This window comes from Osmia bicornis, chromosome 4 (genome assembly GCF_907164935.1).
Source record: "Osmia bicornis bicornis chromosome 4, iOsmBic2.1, whole genome shotgun sequence".
Lineage (NCBI taxonomy): Eukaryota > Metazoa > Arthropoda > Insecta > Hymenoptera > Megachilidae > Osmia > Osmia bicornis.
Window position 1 is genome coordinate 1,774,828 of NC_060219.1, and position 17,990 is coordinate 1,792,817.

The window sequence follows — 17,990 nt, forward strand, 5'->3', positions numbered from 1 at the left end:
AATGGATGCCAAGGTATCTTCAAACGAAATTCGATTCCATTGAAACGCCTGTCTGGCACGTCGATTAGACGTTGCCAGGAAATATCAAGTTTCTCATTTTCTTGCTGAAGGAAATTCTGTTACTCTTCGCGATCGTTACCAACGAGACGAAGCCACGGCGATATAGTAAGAACGAACGTTACACAGAAGCAAAATTTCACTTCAACGCGCCTCGAGCTACAAGTATCGTGTTACGCATTTTTCAATTACGTCCCGCGGTATCGTACACTGGTTCGATACCGTATCGACTATCTCGTTACCAATCAGTACATTCGCGATGGCTTCAATTATTCAAGGTCTACAATTTTCAGACCATTTCGAACAATATCCTATGAAATGATGTCATGACGATCGATTTTAATGCGTTCTTTTAATCAGGTATTATTTCTCTATTTAAAGACTTTTATAGATGGTAATGACAGAAAAACAGAATTCAATGCCTTATGAATACATACAGGGTGATCCTCTTGCTAGGGGACACAAAGGAACTGGCGACAATGAATCCCTTGACCGTGTTACGTGCGGAGCAGGCGTAGTGGTAGGTGACTACTCTGCGGTATGTTATGTTCCGACGCAACGCTTAAACACCTTCTTTGTGAAGGAAAGATAATATAGGATTCGGATTTGGTCTAGACTTATACAAGCCTTTCGCTCGCTGGATACAAGGTTTGGAAAAGTACGCACTAAGTTATGATTAAATTTTGAATAAATAACTATTATATATTTTGATAAAAGAATGAATTGTTACAAAAATCTGATTGGTACACAAGTATGAGAATATAACGAGTATTCAAAAGATATTATGATTCCTTTAATTACTGAGGACAGAGAATTCAGATCTTGATTGGACTCACTGGATGTTTAGATGTACAGAAACGGTAAACGGTTAATTTGATGGATTGCTCCCTTCTCTCTCTCTCTTCCTCTCGACGTATGATGAGTGAAACTATGGCCTTACACTAAGAGTTTTTTTATTGTAGATGGTTCGAAAACTTGAGTCTTTATTTTAACGAGAAAACTGAGTCTTTTCGTGTGATAGTTGATTTTCACGAAACTCTGCTCGACGTATTTCGCAATACTAAACGTTCCTCGGACAGAGAGACCGCGCACCTCGCGACTGTATGGCCGACTGTGTCTGTATTGTCCGTAATCGGGTTTTTTATTAGAGTCGAAAATGCTGATTTCGCATGGTTTGGAGGAAAGAGTTCAGTAGTATATTGACCTGTTGGAATGTCTATCATTGCTACATATTATTGACGCAGCGTTTCGAGAAGAAGAGAGAATTTGTTGACGCTGGTGACTCCAAGGAGGTCAGTCAATGAACCAACTTCCTGATTGCTGACGCTTTCGTAATTTTGAAATTGAAGACAATGGAATTTTCTTTGTCGGGACGTAACAACCGCAACATGAAGACACACAGAGTCGTCTCGGCCCGGCTAGGTCCCCGATGGTACGTGACAAAACGGACCTCTTTATGGTGCGGTCAAGGGGTCCATTGTCGCCAGTGTTCCTTTGTGTCCCCTAGCGAGAGGATCACCCTGTATACATATAGATAGTGTTTGCCAAAGGAAGCAAATAAGTTAATACATATTTCTTCCAATTGACATTTCAGGCTAAAGACTTATTTTAAAAGATCAGATGTATTTAATAGGTTCATATTTTATATTAAATAAGTGTAAAAAGTGATTAATAAAGAAATCTTTAAAATAAAGCAATTATTTTAATTAAAAATCTTAAATTATATAAACAAATGTAACAAAGATTAATAATTGGCACGTGATAACTTTATATTAATTTGATAAATAAATTATTATTTTTGTCATCCAAATTACATTAAATAATATCAATATACTCGTAGGTATAACATGTAACATGTAAATATCTACTTACCTACTTTTTTAAATTAAAATGTTAGCGTAGTAATTCATTGTTTGGTCCAATGAAGAACTAGCTAAATTATATTAAAAATATTAATAAACATATGGTCATTGTGATGAAGTTTTGAACTTCAAATTAATATAACGTAAGGGTTATTTTGCATTACTTTGATGCCATCAAATCATGTGAGAATTAATGTTTCTAAGGAAAGGAAATGAGTTCTTCCTTATCTAGGCCTCATTGCTGATACAGTTGACTCCTGATAACTTCCTGTTCGCTAATTTTCCTCAGAGGCCCATTATTCTCCACATGTACTTTTACTAATGCTAATCACATCACCCAGCACACTGTTTTTCATGCGTGTGATTTGTTAGAACATTCAATTGTTTTGGAAATATTCCATTATTTTGTCTTTATCTCTTGTTTATATGCCGTTTCCGTACGTTAGCTTTGTGGCGAGGGCATTTGTTAAGTTTCCTCCCCTACAGCTCCGAGTGTGGAAAGTTATCAAGAGTCTACTGCACAAGCAAGACAAGAAACCCAAATATTCGAATTGACTACTTGCCTATTCCCATTAGCCAGTTACTTGACTAGTCTGAACGCTCCTTAAGGATGTAGCTCTCTGAATTCAACCTTGTCCACTACCCTTTGCAAAGGGGATGGAGGTAACCGAGCAAGTCACTGTTAGATAGCGTAAAGGGACAAAGTATCGGTGGTAATACAACAGAGTATCGAAGTTCCGGCAACTATCGACCTGTCCCATCCGTTTCTGACTTGGATGGTGTCCAGCTGCGACATCGAAGGGAGACGGAAAAGCCTTGATGAGCTCCCCAAGAATGACCGACTTGCTCGACTGTTTTCTATATCGAACTTGTCACTCCTATCGATTGCATGTCACCGTATCGAGTGTCTTTGGATACTTTCCGATATCGATATTAGCCCCTTCCGGTGTGTTTAAGGAAGGTCTAATAGGATCTCATGGGATTATAGAAGTGGTTAACGTTGACTTTGATTCAATTTTCCTATGATATTGAACTGGAAAAAAATATCTGATAAGCAGCAATTATTCAGGTTAAAAAGGGTGAAAACATCCTTAAAATTTGGAGTTACAGAAATTGTTTTATTAATATCTTGGAAATTATAAAAACCTGAAAATTTTTATAATGAAATTAACAATACAATATGTACATTAAATATCTGTTTTTTGTTATATAAGACCAGCAAATACAAAATATAAAATTTAAGATGAGACTAAATTAATGAACTGCATTCCAAACGAAGCATCCTATCAAAACACTGCTACCGAATAGTAAAGTAATAACTATCTTTTTTTTAATATCGTACTGAAAATTTACTTTAATAATTATGATCATTTATCATTAATAAATTTCCATTTTTATTATGTTTAAAGCAAGTTAATAAGTTAAATTCCTCATTTAAAAACTAATTTGAGTTGAAAAGCAGTACAAGTCCAATAGTTTTATATTAATTATTGGAAATTTATGAAAAGTGATAGTTATAATTAGGCATATATTAGTATTCACTTATGTAAACATAATCGTATTTAAATTGAGACAACGTTGTAAAATCCATAGCGTTGATGATGTACAAAAACTAAAGCTATCTTTCCAAATTTTTCAAGTTGTGATTTCTGGATTTCTACTGATCTTCAACTTATTCATTTAATTAATGTTCGTACTCTTTTAATTACCTTTTCACCATAATGATATTTGAAAAGAATTATTAATTAGTGCTGATTAGTGCAAATATATACTGTATTAATCAAATTATTGTTTAATATAAATTTTATTAACAAGAACCAATTTAGTGGGATAAAAATTCTAATTTAAATATAATATATATTTACTTACCAAACTTTTTGAAGAATTTTGTATACCATGAATTACTTTTAGTGTATTTCTTGTCTGTATTATTCTAAATCAACAAAAATATATGTATGATAATCGAGATGAATTTTTCAAATTAATTTTTTGAGGAAAAAAGCTTTAAAAAAAATTAGTTTATTTGTGTGACTTCATTTTTTAGAAACAATCACTACGTACTTGCTAGTGTCATTTATCATCTGGAAATCTAATTTTAAAGACAATGCTTAAATTATTAACGTTTTAACAATTTTAAGGAAAGTATCATATCAATAGAATCTGAGTTTCTTCGATGAAAATTGATGGACAGTTACTTACTAAAATTAAAAGCAAATTAATACGAATAATTGTTTCCTTTTCTTTAGAATTAATTATCTCACAAAGCATTATATTTGTTTCCTGTTTCAGGATGCTGTTTCGTTACGTTTTACACGAGAAAGGCAGCCCTGGATGCACAGAATGCTCTGCACAACGTGAAAACCTTCAGCGGGGTAAGTAAACTAATCCTTTCTTATACGGTATAATGAAACTAATTTCCTAAGTACTCTGTAAAACATTGTTTTTATGATTTCAATGCTTTGATAATAATTAATTAAATGGAATATGATAATATTGTAATAGAACAATCTCAATATAACAATATATTATAATTATTTCAATATAAAAACTTAATGTTAATTCTATTCAATATTTAGTTAAAAATGTATGATTTCTTTACTTAACAATAGTAGATACAGAGATATATGAAATTTAAAAACTATGTCAGAAATGGAATAAAATCAAAATATAGTTTTAAAATAAACTTTTCTGTTCATTCATGCTTTAAGTAATCGTTATATATTTTAATAATTTGTCGGATATATTAAACTATAATTTAATAGTATAACTGATTTCATTTAAATATTTTTGGTAAAGTTCTACTAATTTATATGCAATCATTCTGTAATGTTTTAGTTTAGATTATTTTTTTAGAACGGATTTATAAATATTTTTTTATTAATATACATTTATATATACAGGATATATTCTCTACCATTAAATAGCAATCGCTAAATAAAGTTTCAATTAAACGGGGAGAAAATTTTCTTAGCTCAAAAAATTAAGGTTTCTGGGAGCCGGAACTATCAAACCTTCATGGCCACTCGAAGACCTCTTTGGTTGATAAACTTGGTTCAGAAATTGAAATTTATTCTGAATAAAATAAGTTAACAGTTAATTATAAAGAAAAAGGGCAACAGTAAAAAAAATTTCTTCAATGTGTTTTGACAAAGTAAATGGAAGGCTTATAATGGCACCCCCTGCAAAGTAAGGTTCGATTAAGGTAATTCTTTAATATAATTCAATTGATAGATTTTCAAAAATTCTGAATATGCTTAAAAGTTCACCCTAAAAATGAATTAGGCACTCTTTTTATTCAAAATCGCTTATGAATATACTTATATTTTAACTCCGATCTTCCGTCCACGTTTCATAAATAAACTATAGGGATGAAGGTTAAATAGTTCTATAAATTTTACTAATTTATATTTTAATAATATCGAAAGTATCAGCGCATGGAGAGTTTAAATCAATCAATTGTATATTCGTTCGCAGAGTTAATGAACGCTTACCTAGATAATTATCAGAGTGCCGATGGTTCGTATAATCGAGATATTGACCGAATAATGAATATTAATATGGTTGATCATCCAAATAAATTATTCAAATCAGCCCGGGTAGGTCCCCGCTGGCACGTGACAATGCGAACCTCTTTATGGTGGGGTAAAGGGGTTCATTGTCGCCAGTGTTCCTTTGCGTCCGGCTACGAGAGAATCACCCTGTATATAATGCATGTTAACTACAGGGTGATTCTCTCGCTATGCAAGACAAAAGCCGTGCCTGACAATGGAACCCCTACTGTTCCGTTTCTTGTCTTCGTCTCAACCATAAACACACACAGAGAAGTTTTGGGTCCGGCGATATGGCCCCTGGGTCTCTTTATCCGCAAAAACAGCAGAGTTTGATTGTGCGGCACGGCTTTTGTCTTGCGTAACGAGAGAATCACACTGTAGTAATTTCGGCACGTAGGTGTGTTAATAATTCTTGTTGAATACCTGTTTGTATTTATCATTTTGACTTCCTAAATATTTATTAAGCGTTCATTAAAATAGAAATCGTAAGAACAAATGGCTAGGTAATCATATAATTATTTATGATATTAAATTAAATGCATAGTATAAATTATTCTCTAAGCATGATGAATAAAAATTAGTAATTTCAACTAGTACTGCTCTCCCTGAGTCAATTGTCCTTATATTTCAACACATTTGAGAAAAATGTATCTTATTTTGTGTGACTCTTATATTTTCTTATTGATCTTAGAAAAGTCTAATCACTATCTCGTAACAAGCTGTATAATTTTTTCAAAATATGCAGCATGTATATCATTCAGCGCCGAATTAAAGGCAAGTCTAAGGAAGCCCCGTTACAAGTCTTTCATTTACCAAGCCAAAAAATATCGAGTAACATTTTTTTTACTGATTACCTTTTTCTCTACGATTAAATGTTATTTCATTTTATTTAGAATAAATTTTACTATTTGAACCAAGTTTATCAGCCAAAGGTGCCCTCGAAGGTCTAATAGCCTTAGACCCTAGGAATCTTAATCAGATCTTGGTATCATTAACAAAGTAATTAATTAAATGCTGAAAAGTCTTTTTGATATGTTGAAACGTTAAGAAAATTCGGTTTCTTAATATGTTAGGACTATCTCCTTGCTTAGAACAAAACACCGTTAAAAAAAAAAGAAAATTATTAATCAAATCAAAAGATTGAACAAAGTAAGAAAATTTCAGAAGAATGTAATCATTTTCTAATAGGTACTACTGTAATTATTTTCGCGTTAATTGATTTATCGAATAGAGATGAATGGTGTGCAATGTAATTGTACGACACTCGACCGGTTTCCTCAATTTGAATTAGTCTCGTCCGAATAAGGCTGAAGGAGAAAATATTTTTCGTCGTGGTTTGCATTCCGTCAATTGTAGCGACACGAACGATGGTATCGTTGAAACTGCAGCCGTGCGATAATTACAGTTTCCCCGCGAACTTTCGATGCAATTACGAGACGTCATTACGAGCATTTAACCTACCGATCCCCTCTCGCCCCGTCACCAACCTAGCTACCTGCATTTATGCTCGAATTTACGAGAATAATTATCATCGATCGAGACACAGAGCAACACGATTCCCTGGCCCGTGTAAAGGAGCAAACAAAGAACGAATGAGTTTCGGATCGATCATTTAATTTAATAATTTCATCTTGCTTCATTTTATGGTGACTGATACTAAATATATTACACAAGAAAAGAAATTTTGCATCGAGGTTCTATTAATGCATCACGGTATTGGCAGATATTAATTGAATGAACTTAAATTGAATTTATAATTAAAATAATTAATCAAATTCCTTACTATAGGATATAATTGTTATTAAAATATAAGGTTTGTTTTTATTATTATTCATAACAAAATTAATGAACTTTGATATTGTTATTACATGGTACTAAACTGAGGAGTAAACCTCCATGAAATAATTAGATATTATTGAATGAGAAGCTTTTGTGACTATTATGGATAATTAACTTTTGATTATTAGTAAAATTAATTAACTTTAACGTTAACAGGTACTATGACATATTGCAATATACCAAAATAATAAATAAAACTTCTTACTTCACGAGGTAATTATTATTAAAATATACAATTACTAGGGGAAATTGCTAGGGGAAATTACTTAACCTCTAATTATTATTAACAAAATTGCTCTAATATTGATACCGTGTGATACTGTGTCATACTCTGTCACACTAAAATAATAAATAAGACTCTTTACTTCACAAGACATTTATTATTCAGCTATAAGATTTCTTGAGGGGTATGAGTACATAATTATTCAGCCTCTAATTATTAACAAAATTAATAAACTTTAATTTTACTACTGTGCCATTCTTAACCTTGTGCGCTCCCAATTGTACTATTTCAGTAAATAGACACGTTTCTAAAAAAACACGAAATGTTTAATTTCTACCAAGCAATCAGAAGCTGAGTAATTTGATCATAATAATTAAAAAGTTTATTTTAATAAATTTATAATACTTGTTTTAATTTAGTAATTTCCAATTACTTTCTAATAATTTTTTATTTTTAACTAAAATTAACAATCAGATGAAATGGGGTAGTAAAACGCTTTGAATGCCACCAGAATGATGGATATACTTTTAAATAAGATAAAAAGATACATGTAATTCATAATGTATAATACTCCTAGTTTTATAACCTTATGCAGTCATTACATAATCCATTTATTAACCTGTTAACCGAGCGGGACGTATAAATACGTCAAACGTAAACAATAGCGCGTACGGGTAGGACATATGAATATGTCCTTGAAATATATGTTGCGCCCTGGAACGGGTGGGACGTATAGTTTCGTACAACAGAGGTATTAGTCATTTCTTTTCTAGTCATAGTCTTTTCATTTATTTTAAGCATAAATAAAAAAAAATAATAATATGAAATTATGTTCTCCGGGCGTGACGTACTGACACGTCCTAGTGAAAGGGCTCGCGCCCGTTATACGCTGCGTAATTAAAAAGGGAATTCTCCGGTTAACAGGTTAAACAGACAACTTAGACATTCAGAATAAAATTTTGGGTGATAAAATTATTATACTCTATATCAGCGATTCTAAGTCTTTTCATAAATGCAAAAGTATATCTTTTACATAGCAATTCAAGAGTGATGATACACTTAATTACATTGTATTACATATTGTATTATACATACACATGTGGCGCCCTGATACTCGCGCCATCTAGCGGTGCTAGAAGGAAGCAAACCTTGCAACCGCGCCCTCTTTTCTATGGTACTCGGGGCCTGACGCCTTCGCTTCAACGCACTCCCATTTTCATTTCACTCTGTTCTTTTCCGGCTACGCGATCGGAAGTCAAAGGCACGCGTCCTTCCTACTTCCATCGCCATCTTGTTATACTACAAGTCTACGCATAATAAAGTACTATCACAACATAATCATTACAATCTCGTGTTTTATTTATTCCGTGACAATAGTGTGGTGCCCGCGCAATCGTAACTCCCGTGGCCCCTAAACATATATTGCACGAATTGCCTCTGTACCACTGAATGAGAACCTCTGGTCCATAGAATAAAATAAAAGTTCCATATGACAGGTTGATCCGTCGAGGGACGAGCAGAAAAGCGACAGGCTTTTCTCGATCGTCGTACGGCGGCGGCACTGTCTGCGTTCGTCCAAAACCTAGAATATTTATCGCCGTACAAATTACACCCTAGGGATTTTACGACATCGTACGAGTTGCTAGGCTTGGTATATTGGAGACGAACGACACGTGCGGTTTTCCCCCTGTCGATTCTACCCCAAATCCAACATCTGCAACTTGGTCAAATTAGGCTTCGTAAATTGAATACGCCATGCAATCGACTAGTTGTACGGTACAATATATCACGTTGCGTGGGAATATTTAACCACAGAACCGAGGATACTATTGTGTAGAACGGTATTGTTACTAGTATTTGAATAACTGCTAAGGCACTCTAGTCGTAAATTATGCAACGGATTTATTACTCTAGCTTACTGTTTAGAGAAATTAAACGAAGATTAATGCAATCAGGTTTATTGTGTCACATTTAACTCTCCAATTCTCATAATTTAAATTGTGATTTTATATAAATAGTATTATTCGTTTCTAACGTTCTTAATGGAAGCCCCATTACTATTTCTTTTCCTTTTTATTTTATTTTACCTTGAAAGAGGTTAACTATTCAACATTTTTCCAAATTTTTTGGTCCGTGATGGAGGCGCTTAGTAATAATAAATATGGGCTTACTTTTGTTTTAAGGCACCATTCTGTTTTTAACTTTTTTTTTGATAATTTGATAGTATTCGATAAGTATAGACGAAATACAACAGTTTTAAGTGTCAGAAGCCTAACCTTAACAAAGTTTAATTTAAATATATTTACCTAGTAATTGTAGTATTTGTTACCTATATAAAATATTTTTGTAAAGCATTCATTATTTTAATGAAAAATATGGAAAAATGTTTTTAAAAAAAAGTTATGACGTCAAGTTCATATTATTACTATTTGAAATGTATGTTTGAAAACAAAGCACGAAACTAAAAGCAACGAGTGCCACAGAACTGATAATAATTGAAAAGGTAGCTCGCGTTACGCGTGAAATCTAATGTCGTTTAAATTGGATACGTTAAAACGTACATAAATAATAAAGGTCGTGCTGGTATTTCACGAGGAATACCAAGCATTTCCCTTTGTACGATCCATGTAATAAGAAAATTTCGCGGTAATTGACTCGCGAACGGTTGAAAAGAAATGTCTGTCGACTTATAACGTCGCCTACGAGTTACTCGGAGTCTATAATGCGACGCGGGCGAAGAAATTCATTTACCTTTAAACGAACTTGATTATTCCAGGGAACGGTAAAAACAGAATTCACTATCCCAACTCTTTGAAAAATCTGGTGAAAAAACGTAAAGCGAAGTTTTACAATTGAAACGGGTCACAGAACGTGTTCGCAGCTTCCATTAATATTTTCATCTTGTTACCGTGAAACAAATAGAAAAAGAAGGAGAGGATTGGAATTACTTTGTCGTGATGGTTTTCATTTTTTAAAAGCTCAAGAACCTCGTTGCTTCGTGCCGCTCGTTATTCATGCTTCTTTGCGAGATGTATTTTAAATAGTGCGCCTCTCTTGCTACTGTTTTAAAATTGAAACGTGAAGGTATTTACATATTTAGAAGTGTCGCGTCCCTTTCTTTGTCATGCAAATCTCTCAGTTTATGCAAATGTTCGCGGGTACATTTATAAAAAAAAACGAACGTTTTCTGAAGTCAGAGAAAAGCTATGACTTCGAGATGCTCAAATACAGCCAACCATCATTGCTCTGTGTAGCTCGGTGAATAGGGTATATCAACGCGTTAAGCACTGGGCGAAATTTAAAGTTTGCGACAAATGTTTGGAAATAGATTAATAAATTAAATTTCAATACTTAATTATATAAAATTGTGCTCCATGTTATTTTCAGTTTTAACCTTATTTCCACTTAATTAAAGATGGCCTTTACTTAATGTCATGGACCATTTCTACCCATATTGTAAAAGATTTTTACGGTAACCCTTGAGAAATGCAAACTAAAGCTTACAATGCTATTCGAGCGTTTTAGTTAAAGAAAATGATTTGTACTTCTAGTATTTCTCACCAGAGAGAGATCCATAATAACTTTCTCGCAAGTTCCCACTCAGTGATCCATTTCTATACATATAATTTGCTATACATATAAACCTTTTCTTCTTTAATACACTTCCGACGTACTACCCAATATACTACATATATCTCCCGGCGTTTCAGAAATTCTTGGAAAGCCGGAGGGAAGTTTTGAGGGGACTTTTGAGATGAGTTTAGACAGTTCATTTTTTCTAAATAAATTTTATTTGGACCTATAGGAAAATTCTTATTACATAGACACTAAAACAATTGTAACATTATGTATAATATTCCTAAAGTGTCATTTCAAGAATAATTTTTTATGTTTAATTACTTTTAAAAATAATATACATACATATACCTGTGTGCAACCTCTACCTTCCACACTAGACATATTAATTTTTAGACAAAAATAATATGTAAGTTATCAAAATACTTAATCATATATAATATGTATAGATTATTTTCATATCCTAGTTAACTGAAATAATTTTCAGAGAAAAATATGGAATAAAAATTGTTAACATCGGTAATGTTACCCATATAAATAAATTTTAAATAGAAACAATTTCATGTGTCATAAAATGAAATTTCATAACGTAATAAAAATATCATTAAAATATATTGAGAAATCTACTATATTGTTTTATTCTTTTTTTTTTTTTTAATTAAAATAATCAAATATTTTTGAACAGTGATATATTTATACACTAATATCTTTCAAGAGGTTAACGATAAAAGAATGAACGGGTTAAAAGTACATTACAGTAGGTATCGCTAAATGGAGCATCAAATAGACATAATCATCTCTTCCACTGGGTGGTAGGACTCAATTAAAATAAGTCCATTCTCGAGGGAGCACAAAAAGAAGCCCCGAACATTCCCATTAGTGGTTCTCGAAACTCCCCGTCGAAGGAGGTCGCGTGCCACGAAAAAGAATGAAAAAGCCGAAATCCTCACGGTCGCAAGTGACTGCGCAATGTTAATTAAGGGAGTTAAACAGTCGGAAGTTGAGGTCCTCTTCTCATCAGTTTGTTCCGAGGGAATCCGATCGGGAAGACTGGTGGAAAAGAATTCTCGGGGTGAAGGATCCTTGGAGGGGTGGCAAGACGGGGACGAAGAGAGGAGGACAGACATTTAAAACAGTGTGGTGAATGGGGCGAGTAGGAAAGAGAAAAAAATGGAAGAAAGAAAGAAAGAAAGAAAGAAAAGGGAAGAAAAGAGTGAAATGCAGAACGACGTTTTCGCGATGAAAAGGGTTGACTGAGTATAAGTGGGTGGCTGAAAGGAGCAGGGGTCGAGAATGGGTGGAAGGAGAGGAGGATCGAGTGTATAAAGCGGAAGTAAGAGAAGGAAAGATAGAGAGACGAGGGAGAAAGTGAGAAAATATAAGCGGTTGAAGAGGATAGAGTGACGGAGAGACGAAGTGGAGGGGTGGTTTGTGCATTTGAAGGAGTTTAGCTTTTCTCGTATCAGATTTCGTTTCCACGAGTGGCGTCGAGTTGAGAGGTCTGTGTTGGCTCGGAGAAATGAGTCGAGTGCTCCAGGGAACCCTCGTTACCCCCTACCATCCCTCTCGACCTCCACCCTTCGTGACTTCACCAACGCCCCCTCCCCTTCCCCATTGCCTCTTTCCTAGGTGCTTCAGAGTAGATTTATTTCACGAGGAAAGCGACTGGGACTTTGATTCGGCGGTTCGTTCGACTCATTCGATGTTAGTATACAAAAAGCCCCATTACCGTTCATAGGACTGTGCTCTAGAACCTACAAGGGACATATCGGACCCGTACACGTCATTTGTCTAAAATTTAAACATATAGTTTATCTGTATAATAGAGTGGTCCTTGTTTGATCACATTTTTTTAAATATTTTCGCACTCTTAGCGTTCATCCTTATGGGTGATGTGGTATTTTCTTTTTTTGAGTTAAATATTAGATGTTGCTACCAGCCATTGCAGTTTATGTTTTTTAAGAAAAGGAACATGTATGATTTTCTGGTCCGCATATTATGAATTTTAAACACATTTATGGAACATAGGAAGATTATTAGAAATTAAATTTCTGGGCTTTTAAAAGTAGTCAATTCACATTGGCATAATTCGCATAATTTGACATTATGGTTTTTTTGTTATTACAAATCATTTTTTGATGATATATTATTTTTGACTTACTAGTTTTTTAATGATATAAACGAAAGTAAAACATTTATAAAACAATACTTATTATGAATCTTTAAAGTTTACAAATATTTTCTTTTATTACGTGTATGAAGATATATACAAATTTTTTGCGAATATTACACCAATCCTCTATCTATTATTATTTATCAAAATACAAAACAAAAATCATGTAAAATTATTAATAATATTTTGAAAATTTAGAAATGTGCATTTTATAACAAAATTGGAAAATTCCTTAATTTTCTAACTGAACTTTATTTTCAACAGAGTTTACACATTGGCATGGTAAAATTAAAAAACCAGAATTTAAAGTATTGGTTATTAATTTAAAAAACCGATAATGTGAATGTTACATTTTAACAATAACTCCAGAAAATACTAAATGAAAAATTTCATGTAGGTACATACTATATGGTATCATTCTTTTGTGATTAGCTCGTTTATTATGAAAATTTCTAGTGTAATAGTAAGTAATGTTGTTAAACTACGCTAGAAAGTATTCAAACAACAATCAATCCAGGATGCAAATGGAAAACAAAGCTACTGTTTGAAGAACGTTGTGGTATACACATATGGTTGATCATTTGCGCGTTGTCACAATACAGAGGGAAATAGAAATGTGAAGATTTTGCTCCCGAGACTGGCACAGGGGCGGTATGTTCAGCCAATATCGCCTCCTTCTCTCGATCACCTGTAAACACGGAGCTATCGACTTCAAACTGGACCCTCTGTAATAGAGGGATATGTGTCACAAAGCTTTAACGTCGGTTTATAGGAGAACGAATTTTTATTTACACGGTTTTCACGGATTGAATATTTGGTTACGGCGATTTTTTTATCTTTTCTTTTGATGATTGAATGGCTGAGGTGCGAAGATTGAACAACACCTTAATTGCCACGACTTGCAATTTGAAATATAACATACAGAACATGGTAGAGTTATAATTGACTTAACATCTTTTTAATATAAGACACTTAAAACCAAAGGGGTACAAGTAAAATTTTTATTTATTATTATTATTAACATTATATTATTATTATATTAATATTAAAATTATATTAATATTATTATATTTAATAATTTAACTAACCATTCCTATTTTTAATTCCAAGACTTTAAATAATGTCACTGGCATCCCTTTGAAAGCTACTAATAACTACTTTATAATCTTATTTTTGCACTCCAGCTAATTTTGTTATATGATCTACCAGCAAATCCAAAGCACTTTTATGATACCTTTGACGAACATTAAAAAATGTTATTATTGTCGCATCATCAACAAAGTATTTAAGTGCACTGAGCATACTCATTTGTTATCTGTCAGTGAAATAACGATCAGTTATAGATGCCGTTACAGTGACATTGCCATTCAGTTTTCAATATACGTATGTATAACAGTATATTTATCAAAAGATAAATATAAAAATCTTTGTTTCCAAATATGTCGATTAAATATTGTAAGGATGCAATTATTTTATATATGTTAGAATGTGTGAACATATCGCGCCTCTACTTGTGATTGAGACGAATGAGCGTCTTGCATGTGATTAGTGCGCGAGGTTAGATTGCAGGTATATGAGCATGACTCACACTCTCTCTTCTTTGTCAAAAAGAAGACTATTTCGTCATGTAAGGAAAGAGTCAGAACAAATTAAATCGTTACCAAAAAAGTTTATAAAGCTTTAATACTGTAAGGGTGAAAAAGGTAGAATGTGTCAGGTGATTAATTCATATAAAGGTATGGTATAAACTATTGTTAAACCTGCGAATGCAAAATATATTTGGCCTTATAACACACGTGGCCTGTAGTGTGAATTCAAATTTTTTGTTTGCATTGAATTTATGTTATAGGCGCATTTGAAATTATTTGAAAGATTATATTATTCATTTATAATAAATAAGAAAATTCTAGAAAGATTCTCTTCATTTATTTGATATTCTATATACACAAAGCATCGTCAGTCATATATTCGTAAGATTATATTAAATATAGATCCAAGTTTTATATGTATTGAGTTGTTACATATCAAATAATCCATTTTAAAATATAAAAAATTTAAAAAATAACACAAACAAAATATCAGTTACAATATATCAGTGTAAAGTTTAAGTTTCATATAAATGACTACATAAACATTTCAACCATCCCCTTAATCCAAAATTGCTCATTTAAATGGTTCGTTCAGCAAACAAATAATGCACCAATGAATCAACGAATCAATGAATCAATTTACAGTTTATAAAATAATAAATTATAAAATGGTTTAAAAAATGGCATATAATTATTGTCAATTTGTTCAATTTATAACTGTTTAAAAATAATATTTCATTCACTATATGTATGTGATTTTAGTTTGTTCCCTTTTTATCGATGATATTCTCCACTTCTGAAAATATTCTTTTTGATGCTACAGATGTGCCATTGTGCAAAGGTATTCACGTGCGGCTCACGATAAAATCCGCTATTTATTTGAATTTATCGACCAAAGTAGTATCTGCAAACAAGAAAAACACATTGTATGTGCCTCTATTATAGACAAGACGAGTCTGCTCATGTTTATTTACTTTTTTATTATACATACAAAAAGGAAATGACCTTATCTCGTTATTATGATGCTATTATAAATGAATAAAACAGTATTCTATTTATTATGTTAATGCGGAGACTTTGAAATGAGATTGTTTGGAATTTAAGTAACGTAGTTTAAACTCAAAATATCTTAAGAAGTTTCAGGTGAAAACTGTTTGATAATTTATTATGAAGGTGCATTTGTATATATGTACTTATACGAAGGTGCAGTGGTTTGATCAATATTTCTCTGTTTTGCATACCATGTGTAATTAAAGGTCGGATAAGATCGAAACGTTTAGAAAAATTAAAAATTGGTAGAAGTTTTAGCCAATTTAATTGCAATCTGTATCTTTAAAGAGATGTTCAAATATCAGATTGAAAATTTAATTAGTTTTTTAGATATCAGAGTTCAAAAATACACAGAAATGATATTCATTTTACTGATAATGAATTAAATTAAACCTGTATAATGACTTGTAATATTGTATTAAACAAATATATTGTAATATTTATTTCTAAAAATCATTTCACAGAAATTTTTAATCTTTTAATTTTTATCTAGCATTTTTTCATTCCGTGTGCAGATCATAAATTTTAATGAAATAAATTAAAATTCAGTTTTACCATTTTGTCAAATAACTAAAGAAAATTCCTCAACACGAAAAAAAAAATCATTAAACCATAATGTTCCCTATTGGACGAGACACTATTAAATAGTCCGAGCTGATATTAAATATTTAACACCCTTATCAGTTGATTCCACGCTAACCATCAGCGTTAATGGGGCGACTGCTGAATTTCAACACACCAACGACTTGAATAGAAAAAAGGGTCTTGTAACGTAATGCTCGATAATACATACGATTAAACTTTACCCCTTCAATGATATATACGGATAAACGAGTGCACATCATCAGGGTTGCGATAACAAAATGAGTCACACTGTGACACTTTTCAAAATAATAAAAAAGTCGATGTACCTTCCATGCAGCACTAGATATTGACTTATGCTGTATAAAATAAAAGCTTGGTTAAATTTGAATCTCTTATAGTTATACGAAATTGTTTAATCTTAAAAATTTCAGGAGGGTGTCAAAGAATGTCCACAAAGTGTTTACTTCATTTTTTTACGTAATACGATATACCTATGTACTGATTTCTTGAAAGAAATCGTTTAAAGTATATATGTTAAAATAAGTTAATAAATAAATTAATTTTATGGTTAGTGAAGCAACAGATTATGTGATAACGCCTGAAAAACATAGCATGTAAAGATAGTCTTTTATATTGCCCAACAACCTGCATAATATAGTCTCAGTATAATATCGAATTTTTTTTGTTCATGTCTAATCTTTTAGTTATTTGCTTACATTAAATTCATGGTGGCAGGCCATCAGCAACCAGGGGCAAACTAACCATTGGGAATTCAAGAAAATTTCCAGGGGGCAGATAGGGTTTTGGGACCTAATTAATTAAAACAAGGGTCTGTATTCTACACGTTGTGCATGAACTGCATCTTTATGGCAGGGGTTATTAAGGACCCGCACGAAGGTCGGGTACTGTATACCTGGGTTGGAAAGTAGCGCATGCATGCTGAGGAGCCAGCTAGGCTCGTCCTGCGCGGATTGCTTAATTCAACCTTTAACCCGTTCAATCAGCAGCGGGAGCTTTCATTTAGTTTCGATTAAATAGAAAAAGGTTTGATTAGGTTAGGGTTAGATTAGTTAATAAAAAAAGGCCTGAATGGCTTTAGTCAGTGAAAAAATATTAATATTAAACTATTTTTCGGCTCTGCAGAACTCTATCTGACTTCCAGGAGGTATACAGTACCGGACCTTCCTGCGGGTCCTTTATGGCCCCCGCTATAAAGATGCAGTTCATGTACGACCATATCACTAACTTCCTAATAAAAATTTAAGTCTCAGTTCGTCCCTCTCTCAGTAACACCCCATCCCAGATATCATCACAAAAAGATTAGTGAACTCGTATTACATGAACATCCAGATCGCATGTGCCATTTAAACAAACATAATCTTGTTATAATAATTCAGTATAAATCTTAAAGCACCTAAGATGCTCATTAAACACCGAAGAAAAAGATCCTTAACATTCCTGGTAATTGTGACCTCGCACAAAAAC

General features: G+C 32.6%; 1 protein-coding gene across 9 annotated transcripts in view; it reads left to right on the top strand.

Moving 5' to 3' along the window:
• Window positions 1-17,990, top strand: part of LOC114877910 (CUGBP Elav-like family member 2) — a 761,531-nt gene that overhangs the window by 584,071 nt on the left and 159,470 nt on the right. For all 9 annotated transcript variants that reach the window (XM_046285524.1, XM_046285526.1, XM_046285527.1 and 6 more), the window contains one exon: window positions 4,209-4,291. In XM_046285524.1, the coding sequence (XP_046141480.1) occupies window positions 4,209-4,291 (83 nt within the window). The remainder of the gene's footprint in view (window positions 1-4,208; window positions 4,292-17,990) is intronic.